Raw genomic sequence first — 19,778 nt, 5'->3', positions numbered from 1 at the left:
TCTCATTAATAAAACAGAGAAAATAAAGCATGTCTGCATTTACACTGTCTAAGCACCATAAATTTACATTTTGAAGCATAAATCACTGCTTCTTAAATTTACAATAAATGCCAAATTTAACTAAATTTGAAAACGTAAATTTGAACTATATGGTGGAATATTAAACTATTTAAATGTTGCTTACACGGATTAAACTGTTTTGAAAATCTGGGTTGTAAATACTCTTTCAGAAAGAGATTGGACCTCTCTGTAGATTACTTTTTTATCAAAACTTTTTAACTCTACTCTAGGTCTTGTTACAGATTCTCAATATTCTCATTAATAAAACAGAGAAAATAAAGCATGTCTGCATTTACACTGTCTAAGCACCATAAATTTACATTTTGAAGCATAAATCACTGCTTCTTAAATTTACAATAAATGCCAAATTTAACTAAATTTGAAAACGTAAATTTGAACTATATGGTGGAATATTAAACTATTTAAATGTTGCTTACACGGATTAAACTGTTTTGAAAATCTGGGTTGTAAATACTCTTTCAGAAAGAGATTGGACCTCTCTGTAGATTTCTTTTTTATGTGTGTGTGTGTGTGTGTGTGTGTGTGTGTGTATTATATTTCACTTAGTATTCCCGCCATGTTCAGTGTTCATATGCAGGGAAGATCAGGGTTTATTTTCTAGTTATGGTTGACCTTTCCATTTCCATGTTGTCCATCTGTTGCATTTGTCTGCTGTTGGACTTCCTCTTCGTTAGCATTCTCAGCCATGCATCATACCCCACTGTTTTATATTTCTGACGCTGTTCATGGAACAGTAATAGTATATATAGCCCACATTATTTATTTATTTATTTATTTTTTATATTTTGGAATGTTTTTTTTTTAATTCATTGATTGCTTTTGGATTTTGGAAGCAAAACCAAAGGCAGGAGTCCACTTGCAGATTTCATTATCTGATAGCAGACTATCTCAGTAATCTCTTGCCAGTGTTCTAACTGGTCTAATAGCAGTGTAACCGCTGTTATTTACCCTGTTCATACAAAGAAGCTGAGTTTCTTTATGCTCAGTATATTTAATAGATCTTATTCAAGCAAATGGTTTAGGGTAGTAATGTCACAAATTTGCTTTGTGATCAGTGATTAAAAAAATAATGAGAATCTTAAATATGGTTCCAGGTTCAAGTGAAAATAAGATTTTGAATCTCCAATTTTTGATGTGGCCTAAGACTTTCGAACCTCACTGTATATGAATCAGGACCAGATATTTTTGAGCCAGGCCCGGCGTGAAGCAGACTGTATGTTAATTTGATCTCTCCTAGATCGATTATGTCTTTTGTCATTAGGGGCGTACAGACTAATGAAATCTCTTGAAAGGTTAAAGTATGTTTTGTTTTCAGTTAAATGCCAACCAAACAGTCTGGTGTTGTGGAAGAGCTGCTGTTAATTCCAATCCAGTCTCCGCAACTCTCCAATTTTTTTTAAACCCAGAAATGGATTTTGGTTCTATTTGATTCAATAATATGACAAGGCATTATCCTTGAATGATGGGCTTCTACACAAAGCACTTTTCAACCGACAAATATAAATTTGGTTGAGCTTAGCAAGGTGAAAGTTAAGGAAGTTATTTGCATCCCCAAGTGAGCGAAACTCAGCATGACGTGGCTTATTACTTCTTATAGTGGCAGTGAGTGAAGAGATGGACCACATCTCATTTCACATCGAGGCTGAGTCAGGTGAAGCTGGGTAAAACGAGAAGTATTTTCAGAGAAAAGCCCATTTTAGCTGGATTTTGTTGTTTGTTGTATTAAATGCAAATAATATAATATATTTAAAATTGTATTTATGTACATATGTGTGTGTAAAAATATTTGTGTTGTGCCATGGAAAATGCCATGAAGTGATTCACATGGTTAACAGCAAAGCAAGGGCACATCTGTTGGCCTGTTGATAAACATATGTGAAACCCTTGCACTCCATTGATACATTCATATTCAGATGAAGTTGCTCATATGAGTGTCATCTGCTCACCTCCTGCATGAACGGCAGCTGTGAGCGAAGGCGAATGTTGTGTTTTTAACACATGAACATTAATGAGTCTAGTATAGTGAGTCACATTAGCTCTGTTATTGATGATACCATGTGTCTCTGTTGACATTTGTTGTGTTTTGAAAACAAATGCAAATCTACATGCTGCAACGTTGCAGTGCAGTTGCTTTATAGGATACAGTTCAGCTGTGACATGAAGTAAACAAGCTGCTTAGCTTTCTTGCTTTTGGAAACAACACAAGTACCTGATTGTTTAGCTGTTCTGAACCGACCTGGTCAATTTCGTAGCCATCATGTCTTTAAAGACTCAGTGCTGTTCTTCTGAAAAGAATGGCTACTTTATTTAATGGCGTTAAACGTGTAGTAAAGCTACACTTTTCATAGTTAGCTGCACTGCGAGTTAAAAATGTATAACTGTATTGAAGATACTAAAGAGAGCATTATCTTTTTAATTATATCATCAAAACCGATTGTATGATTTAATGATCACGTTTTATGGGGTACTAAAATAATGAGGATTTCAGTTAGGCTGACAGCATTAACTCTGAACACTTTAGTGACAATTATAACTGAACATGCACTAATACACTTAACTAAATCAAAAAGTGATAAACAGTTTAGATTAAACAAAATATTAGTTTGTTCCACAAAAAAATATTTTTTTTTTTAACCTGGCACTATCAGGATTTCAATTAGACAATTTTCTGAACACTGAACACTTTCAGTTGTATTTAGTGAAACACATTTTTTTAAAGCACACTAATACACTAAAACTAAGTCTAAAAACATTAATAAAAAGATTTGATTAAACACAAAATATTTGCTTGTTCTACAAACAAAATGCTTAATGTTTCAAAATGCTTCTTGGAACATAGAGTTGTTTTGTGTTGTGTTTTGCTTTGTTTTGTGCTTTGTTGTGTGTTGTTGTGTTGTGTTTTGTTTTGTTTTGTGCTTTGGTGTGTGTTGTTATGTTGTGTTTTGTTTTGTTTTGTGCTTTGTTGTGTTTTGCTGGGTTTCGTTTTGTTGTGATTTGTTTTGTTTGTTTGTTTTGTTGTGTTCTATTTTGTTGAATCTCTGAAATGAGTCAGACATCCCAAATGCTACTGAGAGAGGACTTCTAGGAAAATGTGTGTAATTATTGTCTCTGCTCACTCAAAGCTTGCAATACAATGTGTGGCATGTGACATGTTGCTGAAAGGTTTTGATGGAAGAGCAGGTTTATTAAGAATTACATTCTTAATAAGTTATTGATTTACGCCTCAAAGCTGCTTTGTCTCAATCAGGAGGTCTTGTGGTAAAGGTCAGGTAAAGTCTATCATGCTGATGCTTGAAGCTTAATATCACCTTGCTGCTGGCTCTTGTAATGCCATGACTGTTATGTTTTTTTCTTTTTGTGACACACATGCACGAAAATGTAATTTATAGTACTGAGAATTATAATTTCCTACTGAGCCCATCAATCACACTGCTCTATCTGATGGTAGTTAGAGGTTTTCAGTCTCAGGCTTTTTCTTTCTATATATCATGTAGGATTAGTAGGAGTGACCAAAATCTTATTTACCCTTACTGTGATATAAAAAAATTAGTATAGACAGTAATTGTGATATATCATTGTAGTTTTGGAGGATGATAATGCTTGTTTTTATAATACAATAGATAAACTACTTTTATATAACATAAGGCAGTCCTGCTCACCGATAGCAGCACAAATAGAAACGCTATATCTGTAGCAGTTTACACATTTCTAGCTCTGCACCATATACAGGTCAAATCGTCCAGCCCTGAAGATCACCTGATGTGCATGTTTTAAATGAGGCTCTCTGTGCTGTGTCAGTTTGCAGATTCAGGCAGTGAATGAGATTGGTGCCAGTCCCTTCTGCCCTCCCCTGCTGGCCCGCACAAGGCCACTGCCCCCTGTCCCGCCCCGACTGGAGTGCTCTGCCGCTGGACCCCAGAGCCTCAAACTCAAGTGGGGAGACAGCAGCAATGCCAAGAGCCTGCTTGGAGAAGAGATGGTCTACAACTTGCAGATGGAGGACAAGAACAGAAGGTCAGTTCAACTCGATTACACCTCATAAACGGCAATAGATGCGCCGCTAAGAGGGAAATTGAATTCATTTTGAAAGCGCACTGTGAGCAATAATGTAATTTAGTCAAGGTGAACTGTCATTAGATGGCAGCAATATTTTGGCATTACAGGTATATAATTTATTTTTAAACTTTTTAGCTTGTATGTTTTTTTAGTTGTTTATAGCTCAACAACTGAAAGCTGTCATCCTATTGAAATTAGTGCTTTGAGGTGTAATTAATGTTATAGGTCTTTAGGCCTTACTAATATAGACATACCTGTAGATTGGCCAGGCCACTGCATTTTTAACCTCCCCGAGTTTCAGTTTGGCTCACATCCTAATTTAATTGTAGCTGTTGATTGTCTTCTTTGGCGGAGGGGTGTTTTGGCAGTATTTGTGAGCGGGCAACAGGCCTGACAGATGGGCATTTAATATAAAATATAATGAATTCCCCAACCGACACTGTCGGAAAACCTTTGTGTTAGACTGGTTAATTTTCTAATTATTTTAATGATTCTCTTTAGCCAGTAACAGTTTTTCTACAAGGGGAGACATGATTAAAGCATTCATCTTTAACAAACATGTACCAAAGGTGTATATAGTTTATAAATACTCTTTATATAGTTTATATATGCTCTTAACTTTCAAAAGTTTAGAGTATGATTTTTTTTTAATATTTGAACATTGGAAGTCTCTTGATGCTCACAAAGGCTGTATTTATTTGAAGAAAAATACAAAAATACAGTCATATTGTGAAATATTATTATAATTAAAAATAACTAGTTTTCTATTTTAATATATTTTAAAATGTTATTTATTCTTGTGTTGGCAATTACTCCAGTCTTCAGTGTCACTAGAAATCTCTGAAGAGTTTCTGCTCGAGAAACATTTGTTAATGTTTTTACATTTTAAATTGTTCTTAAACTGTTTTATGCATCCTGAAATTTCTGAATAAAAGTATTACTTAAAAAAATATCTAACTGACCCCAAACTTTTAAACTTTTTGGTGATGTTTTCAATCAAACTATTTTGATTTCACAACGTTCTTCAGATACTTGTTGTGGACCCTCTTGGTGATGTTATTAAGGCTTTTCTGGGATTCATTTGTTTATTGCATCTTATTCATGTGTAAAGACTGAAAGATACAAAATGAAATGTCATAGTCATTAACAGAGGGCTAAAAATTGGTAGCATAATGTCCCCTTGACTTTGTGTGTTAGTCCTGATCAAATTATAGCGATAAGCATATTTACTAAAGGCCTAAGATCCAATTGCCATCATCAGTGTGCATAAGATTGTTCTTTTTTTTTTTTTTTGCTATGTTAACAATGATTGATTCAGCTGCTTAATCAAAATTAGATACCAACTGCACAGTCGGGACAGACTAGATTCAGCATGTCTCTGAAATGGACTCGTAATCGTTCTGCTATTACACATTTTATTTCTGGTCAGATTGCCATAGTAACCATAAATGTACTATCCATCAAACCAACAATAGCAGCTATTGTATCCAAGCACTTCTCTGTGGACTCTCCCCTTGTTCTTGTTTTCTTACTCTTTTTAAGTTTATTTTATAATTCAGTAGGTGATCTGTTACTGCGTGTTGGGGCTTGAAACAAAAGACTGTGCTTAGTACTATTCCTTTATATGCACATAAAAAACTATCAATCCAAGTCAGCATTTCAACACAGACTTGGATGATGAAGAGAGTTTGATGGGCTAAAGTGAGAATATTAAATACGAACTGCTGGTCAATGGTCCGTTACCTTCATCTTATTAGTCAGACATCGAGCTGGCAGGAGTTTCTTGAGATTGGCAAAATATCTCTGGAAGCAGTCATTAAATAGCAGCTGCTGCTTTGTTCTCTGTTTTGACCTGAGTTGTCTGTGTAAAGACTGATGGTGTTGCGCTAGGACAGGACATGACATGAGGATACCCAGAGCTCACTGCCAATACCTGAAATTTCTACCTAATTTATTGTAATTGAGACCAAAAAAAGGTTAAATTAAATTTTGAAAGTCTGGGACTGGTCTACAATGTCATTAAGCCCTTTGTTTGTCTTAGAAACACACAAATGGGCATAAAGAGCATTCTTTTACAGTTTGTGGTTGTTTTATTGACTTTTTTGTTTTTTAGACAAATGTAGCTCATCATTAAAACTGGTAACAATTGTCAACTAAAATCAACAAAGCAGTTAATAAAATTAATTGTTTGGATGTTAAAAATGGATATGCACTACCATTCAAAACTTTAAAAAGTACTATTTTTTTCAGAAATTAATACTTTTTTCAGCAAGGATGTATTAGATTTATCAAAAACAATAAAGACTTGTACATTATTACCAAACAAAATCTATTTAATATAAATGCTGTTCTTTTGAACTTTCCATTCATCCTAAAAATAATAACAGTTTACTAAAGATATTAAGCAGCACAACTGTCTTCAACATTGATGATAATTAAAAATTCTTGAGCACGAAATCAGCATATTAGAATGATTTCTGAAGAATCATGTGATACTAAAGATTGGAGTAACAGCTGCTGAAAATTCAGCTTTGCCAACACATGAAAAAAAGTATATATTAGAATATATTAAAATAGAAAATAGTTAATTTTATTTTGTAATAATATTCCATAATGTTACTGTTTTACTGTGTTTTGATCAAATAAATGCAGCCTTAATGGGAACAAGAGCATCTTTCAAAAACAGTAAAAAAAAAAAAAACACCAACCCTAGCCTTTTGATTGGAGCCAAGTTTAAATAACACACCATTAACATAAATGAAATATTTATGTTTTAGGTTTGTCACAATTTACAGAGGCCCAAGCCACACATATAAGGTACAGCGACTAAATGAGTCGAGCAGCTACTGTCTCAGGATTCAAGCTGTGAGTGAGGCAGGAGAGGGCCTTTTCTCTGAAGTACACACCTTCCATACGACCAAGTCTGTTCCTCCAGCTCTCAAGGGTAAAGTATATTTATACAAGAATATTTGCACATTGTTTCATGCCACATGTGTTCATGTACTGGATGGCACTTATTTGATGCTTATACAGCTAAACTTGTGTATTATCTTTTAGCTCCCAAAGTGGTACAGATGGAAGGGAATGTGTGTGAGGTGAGCTGGGAGAGCATTCCACCAATGAGAGGAGACCCCATCATCTACATCCTACAGGTGCTGGTGGGCCGGGAGTCTGATTACAAACAGGTGAGATTCCATTTTTCATACCTGAATGATTAGCCAGTGATTAATCTCATAACTTTTATAATTTATCTAACACCAAACACTGCATTGGATTCATAGTAAAAATGTATATATTATGACACAGGACAGATATATCATATGCAACAGTGCTCTTTAGTGATCTCATTTGCATAAAAAAAAACATACATTCTATATTTCTATGGAAATGAAATTAGAATTCGGTTACATATAATTTGGTATTAGTATGGGTCACCATACTTGGCCACATGTCACGTCACTTTAAATGTCACTTTTTAAATTTCTCCAAATCTGTTCAGATGAAGAAACAAACTAATCTACAGTATATTTTGGATGGCCTGAGGGTTCGTTTTCAGCAAATTCTGGGTGACCTATGCCTTCAACAATCATATGTGATTATTTTTGTATTAATTTCATTTAACTTGAATTATTATTAAAATATCCACACCTATAGGCAAAACAGAAAATGGGTGAAGTTTCTTGCTAGTCTTTGCAGTGCATTGTTATTCAAGGAAAGGGAAAAAGATCAAGATGTCATCCCCACAGACTAAGTCTGAGATAGAAGCAGGATGATAGGTCTGTGTCCTCTGCCTGAGACTCTGCCTGTATTCTGCAACTGATGTTGATGCCACTGCTGATGGCTTGATAGAGACCAACACCCAGCTCATCTATCATACTTCATACAATTGAAGGAAACAACAGCATGCATTTAAAATTGGTCTTTAATCTATTTCAGGTTATTTTTCATTTGTGATTGTGATTTGGAGAAATTCTAGTAATACAGAAAAACTGGATACAAGTTTAACCTGATGAAACTGTTGAACTTGCCTTTTTAAGAATCAGTGACTTTTGTGAGAGTTGTGTGCAAGTCCCTGGTTTGTCTCAGAGAGAGAGGATTATTATCATTCACTGCACAAGTGACATTACTGCACAAATTTTTTGTCAGTTCGCTTATAAATGTGCTGTCTTTTTGCATTTAGTGGCAACATTAGTAGATCAGCCTGTGAATCATAAATCCACTGACTGGTTGTGAAGGCCACAAGGTCTCTCTAGGGAGTTGTCCAGAGCAAGCCAATCAGATCCCTTCCTTCACTGGGATATTTTTGAGTTAGGGGCATAAACGCTGCTATTCTAATGTCTAATGTAGCTGGCATGGCACCTATTACTGTGTTAATGTGCTCCTTGTCCTGTGAGCTGTTAAAATGTATGTGAGAAATGAGGAGTATGTTGTTTGCATGTAAAGAGAAGCAAGGGTTTAATGGCAGCAGTTGCCATCTCCTGTTTGCTTTGGTTGTAGTGTGTCTGTGTGAACTCATAACTAGAATACGTCTCCATTTCGCCATCTTATTTATAAAACATGTAAAAGTTACAGAACAAGCAGGGACCCAGTACAAATCCTGTGTGCATCTCAGATCATTTTCACCCAGATAATGCATGTTAACCATACCTTTTTTTCTAAATTCAACCATTTTTTTCCTTTATATAAATTAAAAATAAAACACTTAAATCAACTGTTTTAAATGCTACAAGTGAAATTAGGCATCACTGCATTATAATGTACAGAATCAAAAAATGGATATTCAGTTTGAGGTATGTTAGATTCATTTTTATTAAATTAGATTCATTTTATATTAACAACTAAAAACGAGAATAGTAAAATAAATGTACAAATAAAAGAAATTAGCATGAATAATTAAGCATGATGAATATAAAGGATTGAAAACATAGAAGCTAAGTGATACAAATATAGAAGCATTTTTATGCCGTTATATAAAATGTCATCACTCATAGACCTGAATAAACTGATGTGTTTTGTTGTATTTTATTGTTATTTTTTGTTCTATATTAGATTCAGTTTTATTTTGTCTGCTTATAAGTAAATGGCTTGTTTTTGGCAACTTTCATTAACAGAGACCATTGCCATCTCAGTTTTTACATGCTCTTCTGAACTCAAATGGCAGCTGTTTCATTCCTCTCTGCAAATGGAAATCGAAAAATGAAATAGTAGCTGTCAAAAGGGGTTGCTAGAAACAACTTATATGAAGTTTATCTTTTTAAATGCATTATACTGCTGAGAGGGACAGTTTCCAAATGTATTTGTTTAGCATATGTATTTTTTTGATACATTAGTGTTTTTTCTTTGGTCAAATCAAAAGTAGCCTGTGTCTGGTGTGCACTGGAAGCTGAAGTTCTTCTTTTCCTTATTGAAATCAAGTATTTAGTCCTCTCTGGACCTTTTGTACAGGCAATAGGTATTTGGAGGGGGGAAAAGACTCAAATTTTCAGTGCAACTTTTCGAAACCGATCGTGCCGTGGCGCTTTATCCATGCATCTGGAATAAACAATGAAGGTCTTAAAGGGGTCATATGATGCTGCTAAAAAGAACATTATTTTGTGTATTTGGTGTAATGAAATGTGTTTATGCGGTTTAAAGTAAAAAAAAACACATTATTTTCCACATACTGTACATTATTGTTTCTCCTCTATGCCCCGCCTTTTTGAAACGCGTCGATTTTTACAAAGCTCATCGGTCTGAAAAAGCGAGGTGTGCTGTGATTGGCCAGCTATCCAGTGCGTTGTGATTGGCCGAATACCTCAAGCGTGAGACGGAAATGTTACACCCCTCACATACTGTTGATGCCGTGTCCCGGCTGGAGCGACGAGACAAAAACACTGCCCAAAACTCGCGTTTGAATCATCAGTGGCAAATCCTTTAAATTAAAACGTACTTACAGACTGTGAGTCAGAACTGCCGACATTTTAGTCAAACGTTACTCTCCCAGGATCAGTAAACAGTCCTCCATAAAATGTGCTGCACACATCTGGATATTTGGGTTAAACTGTTCTGGAACAGTGTTGTAAATACAACTTAACCACTGATTTGTAGTCGTGTCCTCTTTTGGAAGACCAAACAAAGTAGTTTCGCTTTCACAACGAAAAACACAGCATCCTAGCGTGAGGGGAAGCCCCGGCTTAGCGTGAGCTGAGGCCGGGCTAGCATGAGCTGTGGCGGCGGGCTTGAGAACGGCGCGGCCGGCGATTTCGACGAAGGAGTGTCCGGAAGGACATGTGACGACTCCAGGCTGGACTCCGCTTCCTCCACGGTGAAAGCCGATCCGGCGATCCACAGCGCGAAGTTGATGTATTTCCTCAGCGACCAGCACGGATCAGCTCCAGGCATGACGAAGCAGATATCGTCCTCTTTTGGAAGACCAAACAAAGTAGTTTCGCTTTTGCAACGAAGCACACAGCGTCTTTACGACATTGCGGCGGAAACAACAAAACTACAGCGAGAATAAAAGTTACGCCTTTTTTCTTTGCGTGAACATTTGGGCGGCGTTATGTAAATCTTCCCACATAGTGACGTAGGTATGTGGGAGCGTGTTAGAACGAGCCGTTTTAGGTAGGTGTGGCTGACTCTGAACTTTTATAAAGAATATCTCTTTGGATTTGAGACTTTAGTCTTTGCAACTTTACAGATCTTCTTTATGGACCAAGAGCTTGTTACACTCCAAAGAGAAAGGAAAAATTTAAATCGCATCATATGACCCCTTTAATGTTTAACTCCTGGCTTGGCTGTGCTATTAGAGCTGCATGGTGATATGAAGCTCAGGCACGTTTTCATTTTCACGTTTCATTTGTGTCAACAAAAGAAAATGTCTCCGTCATCTTAGCTGTGAATAAGGAAGGTTACAAAATGTGGGTGGCATTTTATTGAAATTGAACATCTGTTGTTTGGCAGCCAAAAGCAGCCACATGTGAAAAGCCTCATCCATAGGAAGTGCTCTGTGTTATACAAGTTAGAAGGGACTTTTCTTCCCACACATGACCTATTTATCATTTTAATTAAACTTCCATGATGTTTGTTGAATGTTTCTTAGTAACAACGTTTCATGCATGTCATATAATTCGAAGGTTTGTTTTCCTGGTGAAAAGCATCTTTTCTGTTTAGATTTCTTATCTAGACTCTTTTTTTTTTTTAATACCTTTAGAGGTTTTGTGGCATTTGTCAACACTACAGGATATGAGAGGTCTGACTTATATTAGGAATGTACCGTACTAAACACTATCTGGGATATTGGCATAGCAAGACAGTAAATAATCCATCCAAAGCCTTCCCTATGCTCGTACTTTAATAAATGTTGAGATCTCTCCAATATACTTTTTTGGAACTATACTTAATCCTGACAGATTGAATCACTGGTTATAGCCAATCTTTCAAATTAATTAATTAATTTGTATTGAATTCTAATAGTATTAATAATATTATTAATCATACTATTAATAATAAATGCAAATTAATAATAATTGAATGCAAATGCTTTAACAAAAATACAAACTTGACATTTAATTTATTTTTATATTTTTAATTTTTTACAGTTGTATTAGTTTTTTTACTTTTTATTATCATTATTATTAGTGTTAATAATATTAATAATTATGTTATTATACACTGTGTGACACACACACACACACACACACACACACACACACACACACACATATATATATATACATTATATATACACACATGGTCAGAATTATTGGCACCCTTGGTAAATATGATCAAAGAAGGCTGTGAAAATAAATCTGCATTGTTAATCATTTTGATCTTTTATTTAAAAAAACTTCACAAATATCTGACCTTTCATTGAACTAAAACAATTGAAAATGTGGGAAATATCATTATGAAATAAATGTTTTTCTCAAATACACATTGGACACAATTATTGGCACCCCTAGAAATTCTTATGAGTAAAATATCTGTGAAGTATATTCCCATTCATATTTACAATTTTGAGCATACCAGGGTGAACATGAAATTATCCAGCCATGGCTTTCTGTTTCACAGAAATATAAATAGGAGGGAAAACAAAGGCCAAATTCCAAATGAATCACCCATCACAATGAGAAAAAAACAAAGAATATATTTCTGATGTGCAGCAAAAGATAATTGAGCTTCACAAATTAGAAAGTGACTTTAAGAAAAGAGCTAGAGCAGTGAAAATTCCCATTTCCACCATCAGGGCAATAATTAAGATTAATCCAATCAACCGAAAATGTTATGAATCTGCCTGGAAGAGGACGTGTCTATATCGTCCTAATGCACGGTGAGAAGGAGAGTTTGAGTGACCAAAGACTCTTCAAGGATCACAGCTGGAGAACTGCAGAAAATAGAGTCTCAGGGTCAGAAAACCTTTTAAAAAAAAATCAAACAGCACCCACACCACATGTTGTTTGGGAGGGTTTCAAGAAAAAAAATCAAGAAAAGAAAATGCTCTCATCCAAAAACAATCTCCAGCATATTCAGTTGTCAGACACGACTGGAACTTCAAACGGGACTGGCTTCTATGGTCGGGTGTAACTAAAAAAGTTGCTTTTTAGCAACAAACCCTCAAGATGGGTTTGGTGAAAACAGGGATAAAAAGTACCCCATGTGTACAATGAAATGTACTGCTGTATTTTTAATGTTGTGGGCATATATTTCTGCTGGAGGTCCTGGACATCTTGTTTAGACACATGGCATCTTTGATTATATCAAATACTAAAATCAAATCAAAAAATCAAAATGTGACTGACTGTTAGAAATCTTATAATGGGCCATGTTTGGATCGTCCAACCAGACAATAATCCAAAAACAAACCTTAAAAACAACAGAAAAATGGGTCACTGAGCACAAAACCAAGCTTTTGGTATGGCCATTCCAGTTCCCTGACCTGCACCTTATAGAAAATGAGTGGGGTGAACTGAAGAGGAGAAACACTGTCATGGAGCTGGGAATCCGAAGGATCTGGAGTGATTCTGGATGAAGGAATGGTCTCTGATCTCTTGTCAGGTGTTCTCTAACCTCATCAGGCATTATAGGAGAAAACCCCTATAACTATTTTGGCAAATGGTTTCAAAAGGTATTGAATAAAAGGGTACCGTTAATTGTGTCCAATGTGTATTAGAGAAAAACATTTATGTCATAATGATATTTCCCCCCATTTTAAATTCTTATTCTCCAATGAAAGGTTAGATTTGTGAATTTTTTAAAATAAAAGATCAAAATTATTAACAGTGCAGATTTATTTTCACAGCCTTCTTTGATCATATTTACCAAGGGTGCCAATAATTCTGACCACGACTGTGTGTGTGTGTGTGTGTGTGTGTATATATATATATACATACAGTATATACATATATATTAATAGTAGTTGTAATAATAATAATAATTTAATTTATATATTTAATATAATCATAATCAGTTAAAGTTTTATTTTGCTGTGTATTTGCTCATTTTATTTATTTTTATCTTATCTTATTTACATGTTATTTTGGGTTCAGTTGTTTTAGTACATCAAGTTAAACTAAATTAAAATGAGAAATGTTGTTTTGGGGATGAACTAACTTTTATTTTATTTTATTTCAGTTAACTTTTATGCAAGTAACAATTTTGTAGTGGTTTTAATTTGAGTTTTTAATTTGAGTTAAATATAATAACCCTGATAACGAGCTTCTCATTTTAAACCACAGAATCTGTGGCCTCCTTTATAGTTTACATCATTTGAAAATGTTGAAATTATAACTGAAATTATTTTCTTTGGTCATGGAAATACTGCCATAAATGCAATGAACTGAAGTTGTATTGAACCTGGAACATAAACAGTTCTTGGTGGTGTCCAGTTGGACATGTTTTACTCAGTCTGAGAATATGAAGCTATATTTTTCACAAAAGTTCTCTCTCTCTCTTTCAGTTATATAAGGGAGAAGATGCAAGCTTCCAGATATCTGGCCTGCAGAACAACACAGACTATCGCTTTCGCGCGTACGTGTGTCGGCGGTGTCAGGACAGCACACAGGAGCTGTGCGGCCCGCTCAGCCCGCCCTCGCTCTTCACCCTGCGGCGCACGGAGCTCACCCTCCCCGGAGAGCTCAACTCCCCTGATACCCTGAAGCCCAGCGGCATGTTCGCCACGGACGAACGCTTCGCGGCGGTCTTAGTCGGGGCTTTCGCGGCCCTGTCTTTCCTCATTGCTTTTGTGGTGGAATACTTCTTCATGAAGTGAAAATACCGAAATGAACGCAGAACCAGCAGCCAGCCAAGGAAAAAAAAAGTTTTGAGAAACACACAAACACTTAAAGTATACATCCGACGCGACGTACTGTAGGCTGAGTATGTTATACAGGCTCTCTTCTTGTCTTTCCTTCTCTTTTCTCTCTCTCTCGCCCTCTCTGATGCCTTCCAGCCTGCCTGTGCATCGCTGTGTCACTCACTCTTTTACAGCGTGTGGATTTCGCTCTGAACTCTTCGGGGGAAGCGAAACCACGTCATCAAGCCTTACGAAGAGTTGTGCCACAGCCTGTTTTTGCATGCTTCTTTTTTTGTATCCCTTTAAGTGTACGTATATGTTGAGAGGAAAATGTATCGGTATTTTCTCCGCATTCATGGCCTTACTTTGTTTTATCCGAGTGTGCATTTGTTTCACAGCCATATATATATATACACACAAGTTACATAGCTTAATCATGACGTAACACCCACAGTTCACCCAGTGCCGTTTTTTGATACATAATCACGTGATGTTCACATTTTGCTTGTACGTCACAGTACGCATCACCACGATCCTTCTCAGAAACACGAAATACTGTTACCGTAGTAAGGCCGTTGTAAAGCCCCCTGCATTTAAGCTGCCAAAGCAAGTTGCAATCCAAGTGTGGTTTAAGTGATGCTGCTATTGTGTGTTTATTTTTCCTACGAACGGAATCAGTTATCTAATATATAGAGATACAAATATAAATCTATAAGAGCTATTGTAATATAAGTAACAATGAGTTTGAAGTAGATCTCTCTGTTCACAATCTATGGTGCTTTATCTGTGGTCAGTAGTGGTGGCGGACGAGGGTGAGGGAAGTTAAACGCCGCCCTTTGCCACCACACACCCTCTTTCTCTGGCCATCTAGTCCTAAGGTGCAGTGACACAGGGCTATTTCCTCGCCTTCCCGCCCCCTCCCCGGATGACTTTGGCTAGGCTAACGTGGCCCTCTCAGACTGACTTTGGGCTCTGTGTGGTGTCTGTAGACCCAGGGAGTCACAATAGCCAGTGCGTAGCTGTGAAAGCGAAATGGCCTGTTTCGTCGCTCTGTGAATGGCGTTGGCACTCGGGACTTCGCCCGTTGTGTTCCCGTCGTTGAATGTTTCATCTTCTCTGAATCCGTGAAAGCCAGTTGGACATTTCTAAGGTGCTTCATATCAAGGTTATTGTCAAAAGCAGCAGTGAGTTCCTCCACCCGCTGCGCCATGCCAAAACAGCCTGATGTGCTTGCGGTGCATCTTTAGCCAAGGAAAAAGGTACAAACCAGCAGTTCCCGTCGATCCAAAGAGTCCTAACTTGCAGAACAGTTAGGAGGTTTCTAAAAAGTAGAACTACATGGAGAAGGGCTTCTTCTGCTTGACTGACAGCCTGTATTGTACCTCAGGGACATTGACTTTTTAGAGGTGAAGTAAATACTATGTTTCTGAGAGGGTGCTGCGAAAACACTAAACATTGCCGAATGATTCTGATATTGCTGCCATCTCTAGCGTCATTCCGTTGTATCTGCATCTGCAATTTTAAATGCATTTATCTGATCTGTTTTCTCACCTAAGCTGTGCCTTGCTCCAGTTGTTCGTAAGCAAATCGTTTACTAGCTCAGAATACCTTTGCCAAAGTTAATGGGAAAGTAAGGTATCATTCTTTAGGGTTATTTATACTATCTATTGCATACAGTACTTTAAATGGCAATTAAAGTGCCATCTTCATTTATTTATTTTTCAAGAAATTAAGAGATGTAGTTATGTCCTATTTTCTCTCTCTCTCTCTCTCTCTCTCTTGCTCTCTCTCTTTCTCTCTCTCTCTCTCTCTCTCTCGTAGCATGTTTTTTTTCTTCAGTTATTTCTATTGTAAATTAATGATTAAGGCCAGCATTACTTTCATTCATAATTCTGGTTATGTTTATGTCTTTCATTAATTGGGAACATGTAGCATGTACCATGCTGAAACATTTATGCATAACCAAATGCCTGTTCATCTCCTATCAGAAAGTGCCGAACTCCAACTAGTTGTCTTTTCATAGAGAACTGTAGCAAATGTTTAATTTGTTTTCTTTTTTATTTTGTGAGCGTGTAATGGGACATACAGTACGTAGCTACATTTGGCATTGCTAAAAAGAGTGTTATGACGCTTATGTTATCTTACTGTTTGCCAAAGCGGAGGCTTGTCCACTTTTATGTTGCTTTTTATTGTTATTTAAAGGGTTACTTGAGAAATCCTTTGTGACACTAGAACATCATTTCTTGAAAAAGAAAAACATACGTTTAAGTTAAACTTCATCTGTGACTACACTTTTTTTAGTAGTGAAAATTGTGACATTTATTTGAATAATCCTTCCGAGGTGAAATCTTACATACCGAAAGGAAAGCAAAACAATCAAACTGTTTTGAGGGCAAGTGATATTTCTCGTTTCCTTTTATTTTCCAGACATGTCATAGCGCAATAGTGAATTTATTCCAGTATTTTTGCTAAGGAATATATATAAAGAGATATATATATAGTATGACAACTAACAGAATTGAAGCACTTTTTTAAAGCGAAACATTAATCTTTATTAGATTTATCTTGATAGGAAACTGTATTTCCTAGTCATTGTTGCTATTGCTTTCAAATCGAGGATGCAGTCAGAAATGTCTGTAAAACTGGCCCACACAGGCTTGAACACATTTAAGTGTGAAGTCTGAAAGTCCATTGGCGTCCTTTTAATGTTAGCGTTTTTTTTTTTGCCAATTATGTATAAGTAGTGTTTGATCCTAACCAGTGATTTCCATTTTTATTCATTTTCTTTTAAGCATTGTTTTGTTTGTTTTCATATTGGTCCTTGTAAAATTTCAAAAGAACACAGCTTTTTTTTTTTTTTGTGGCCCAAGTACAGTTTTGTATTTTTATATTGTATTTTATTTCATTTTTATTTCTATGATATAAAAAAATATGAAAATGAATTTGAACATGATGTTTAGAGATCGATCAGCGCTCAGTCATCCCAGAGAAATGTATAGAACCATAAGTGTATTCAACTATTTTCCAAAAAAAAATTATGTATTTTTACCTCACAGTTTAAAGAAAAAAAAGAAAAGGAAAGATACATAAAACATTCCAGGCTTGTCATGATCTACGATTTATAAAGTCATACATTTTTCTCGTATTGTAAATGTTAGACAATTTCTTATGCATATATATAAAAGAAACTGCCATATCAATGTTAATGTATAGATTTTTGCAAATACTACCCTATGTATGTAAGACTTCACTGTATCTGTAGGGTGTATGTAATATATTTATACCCAATAAATGTTTAAATTTTTTCTGACAAACTGTATTTTGTACTGGACATGTTAATCTTTCATATGATTGAAGTCACTCATTGGTTCTCGTCTGTTGCGTGTCATGAATATTAAAACCCTTGCAATGAGTACAAATACTGATCATAACCCAATATTTGACATGGCTAAAATTCAGATTATGTTCTTATTCTCAAAAACCCACCAAGTAGGAAACATTTAAAGGCTGTTCAGCAATAGTACTGAGGTGTTTGACGTAGAAGGATGTTGTTCATTGAAGCTGCTAGTCCAATTTCATTCACCACTAAAAGTGTTTCATATGAACCTGTTGAAGCAGAAACTTATTCATACAGAAACGTTAACAAGCCAGTGTAAAAATTCATGGTGTAGAGTGAACTGATAAATAGCTTTCTAATGAATAATAAATCATAAATCCTGAACTTGAACGGTATCAGATTGCCTGGAAAGCAGAGCATTTATTTTGATCCATTTCCATTAATTATAGATGCCTACCTTCTTTCTATGTTTTGCTTCAATCCTTCTCAGGTTTGTGTTACATTCTGTTGGTGTATTTTTTTGTGGTAAGTCCTTGTTGCTGGTTAGAGCTGACACTTCAAAGCTACAAAATGTCAGTTTTCTTTCTCTGTCTCCATTTTCCTTTTTGCTTTTCAGGTTCTCTTTATTGGCGTGACCGGTCACACTACATTTGTATTGCCAAAGCAGTTGCAGCTTACAACTGTCTTGCAAGTGAAGACATTTAGTGTTATGTTTGTGGAAATTGACTGCAATCACTTATTAAAATCGGACTTTTATTAGTCTGTACTTTTAATGCGAGAGGATTTTAATTGAAGTTGATCATAAAAAGCGGATTGTCCAGATATGGTGCTCGTTTATTTGAAATTGACCTGTAATTGACACTTTGAAGAGTGTTAACACTCCCCTTCTTCATCAGGCCTGTGGTATTTTCTTTTTTTATATATGTTTTATGGTGAGGGAAGGCAGGAGTGGCATGTGTGAATGGACAATCTCATTTTGCAGCATCACCTTCTGCCTCATAAGGAGATCTGATTGATTTATGAAGGTGCTCTCCTCTTTAATTCTCTTTCTCTCCAGTCTGGAGGCTCTGACCTTCATTTGACAGCAATAAAACACCAACAGTCAGACTTTGCACATGGACACAGGACAGAAGAAAGCAGGATTTGTAACAAGATGTCATGAAATCGAAAATCCTGATGAAGAATAAGAGCATCTCAAATGAGCATTGCATCACTCTTTCCTTATTATTTATTGAAGAACCCATTATAGTTTCTGTAAATGACCACATAGTCCTAGATTTAATTACTATTCCAGCTGTTATCGGTCTGTCTGTCTGTCCATCTGTACAACGGGTAAAATAAGTATTGAACACCACCATTTTTCTCGGTAAATATATTATATGAAATTTTCACCAGGTGTTTGTAACAACCCAAGTAATCCATACATACAAAGAAAACAAATAAGATCAGAAAGTAAGTTCTGTGTCATAAAATGGAATGACCCAGGGAAAAAGTATTGAACACGCTTACTGAAATGTATTTAATACTTCGTACAGAAGCCTTTGTTGTTAATGACAGCTTCGAGACACCTCCTGTATGGAGAAACTAGTCGCATACATTGCTCAGGTGTGATTTTGACCCATTCTTCCACACAAACAGTCTTCAAATCTTGAAGGTTCTGTGGGCCTCTTCTATGAACTCTAATCTTTAGTTCTTTCCATAGATTTTCTATTGGATTCAAGTCAGGTGATTGTCTGGGCCATTGTAGCAGCTTTACTTTCTTTCTCTGAAACCAACTGAGAGTTTCCTTGGCTGTGTGTTCGGGATCATTGTCTCGCTGGAATGTCTACCCTTGTTTCATCTTCATCATCCTGGTAGATGACAGCAGATTTTTATCAAGAATGTCTAGGTACATTTTTCCATTCATCCTTCCTTCAATTATATGAATTTTGCCAGTGCCACACCATGATGTTTTTGGGGTGATGTGCAGTGCCATTTGACCTCCAAACACGGTGTGTATTATGGCATCCAAAGAGTACAATTTTGGTCTCA

The 19,778-nt window shown here is 36.0% G+C and overlaps 1 protein-coding gene across 1 annotated transcript in view; it reads left to right on the top strand.

The window, feature by feature from the left end:
- LOC107584937 (fibronectin type III domain-containing protein 3B-like) overlaps positions 1–16,163 on the top strand; it is a 158,460-nt gene extending 142,297 nt beyond the window's left edge. The window contains 4 exon segments of the mRNA XM_016271717.1: positions 3,880–4,095; positions 6,915–7,081; positions 7,195–7,322; positions 14,075–16,163. Coding sequence (XP_016127203.1) covers positions 3,880–4,095; positions 6,915–7,081; positions 7,195–7,322; positions 14,075–14,386 — 823 coding nt within the window. The 3' untranslated portion in view covers positions 14,387–16,163.
- Positions 16,164–19,778: the final 3,615 nt, after the last annotated feature.

The sequence above is a fragment of the Sinocyclocheilus grahami genome, unplaced genomic scaffold (assembly GCF_001515645.1).
Source record: "Sinocyclocheilus grahami isolate Dianchi unplaced genomic scaffold, SAMN03320097.WGS_v1.1 scaffold5.1, whole genome shotgun sequence".
In the NCBI taxonomy this organism is placed as follows: domain Eukaryota; kingdom Metazoa; phylum Chordata; class Actinopteri; order Cypriniformes; family Cyprinidae; genus Sinocyclocheilus; species Sinocyclocheilus grahami.
Note: the sequence above shows the minus strand (reverse complement) of the source record. Positions and strands in the feature narration are given on the sequence as shown.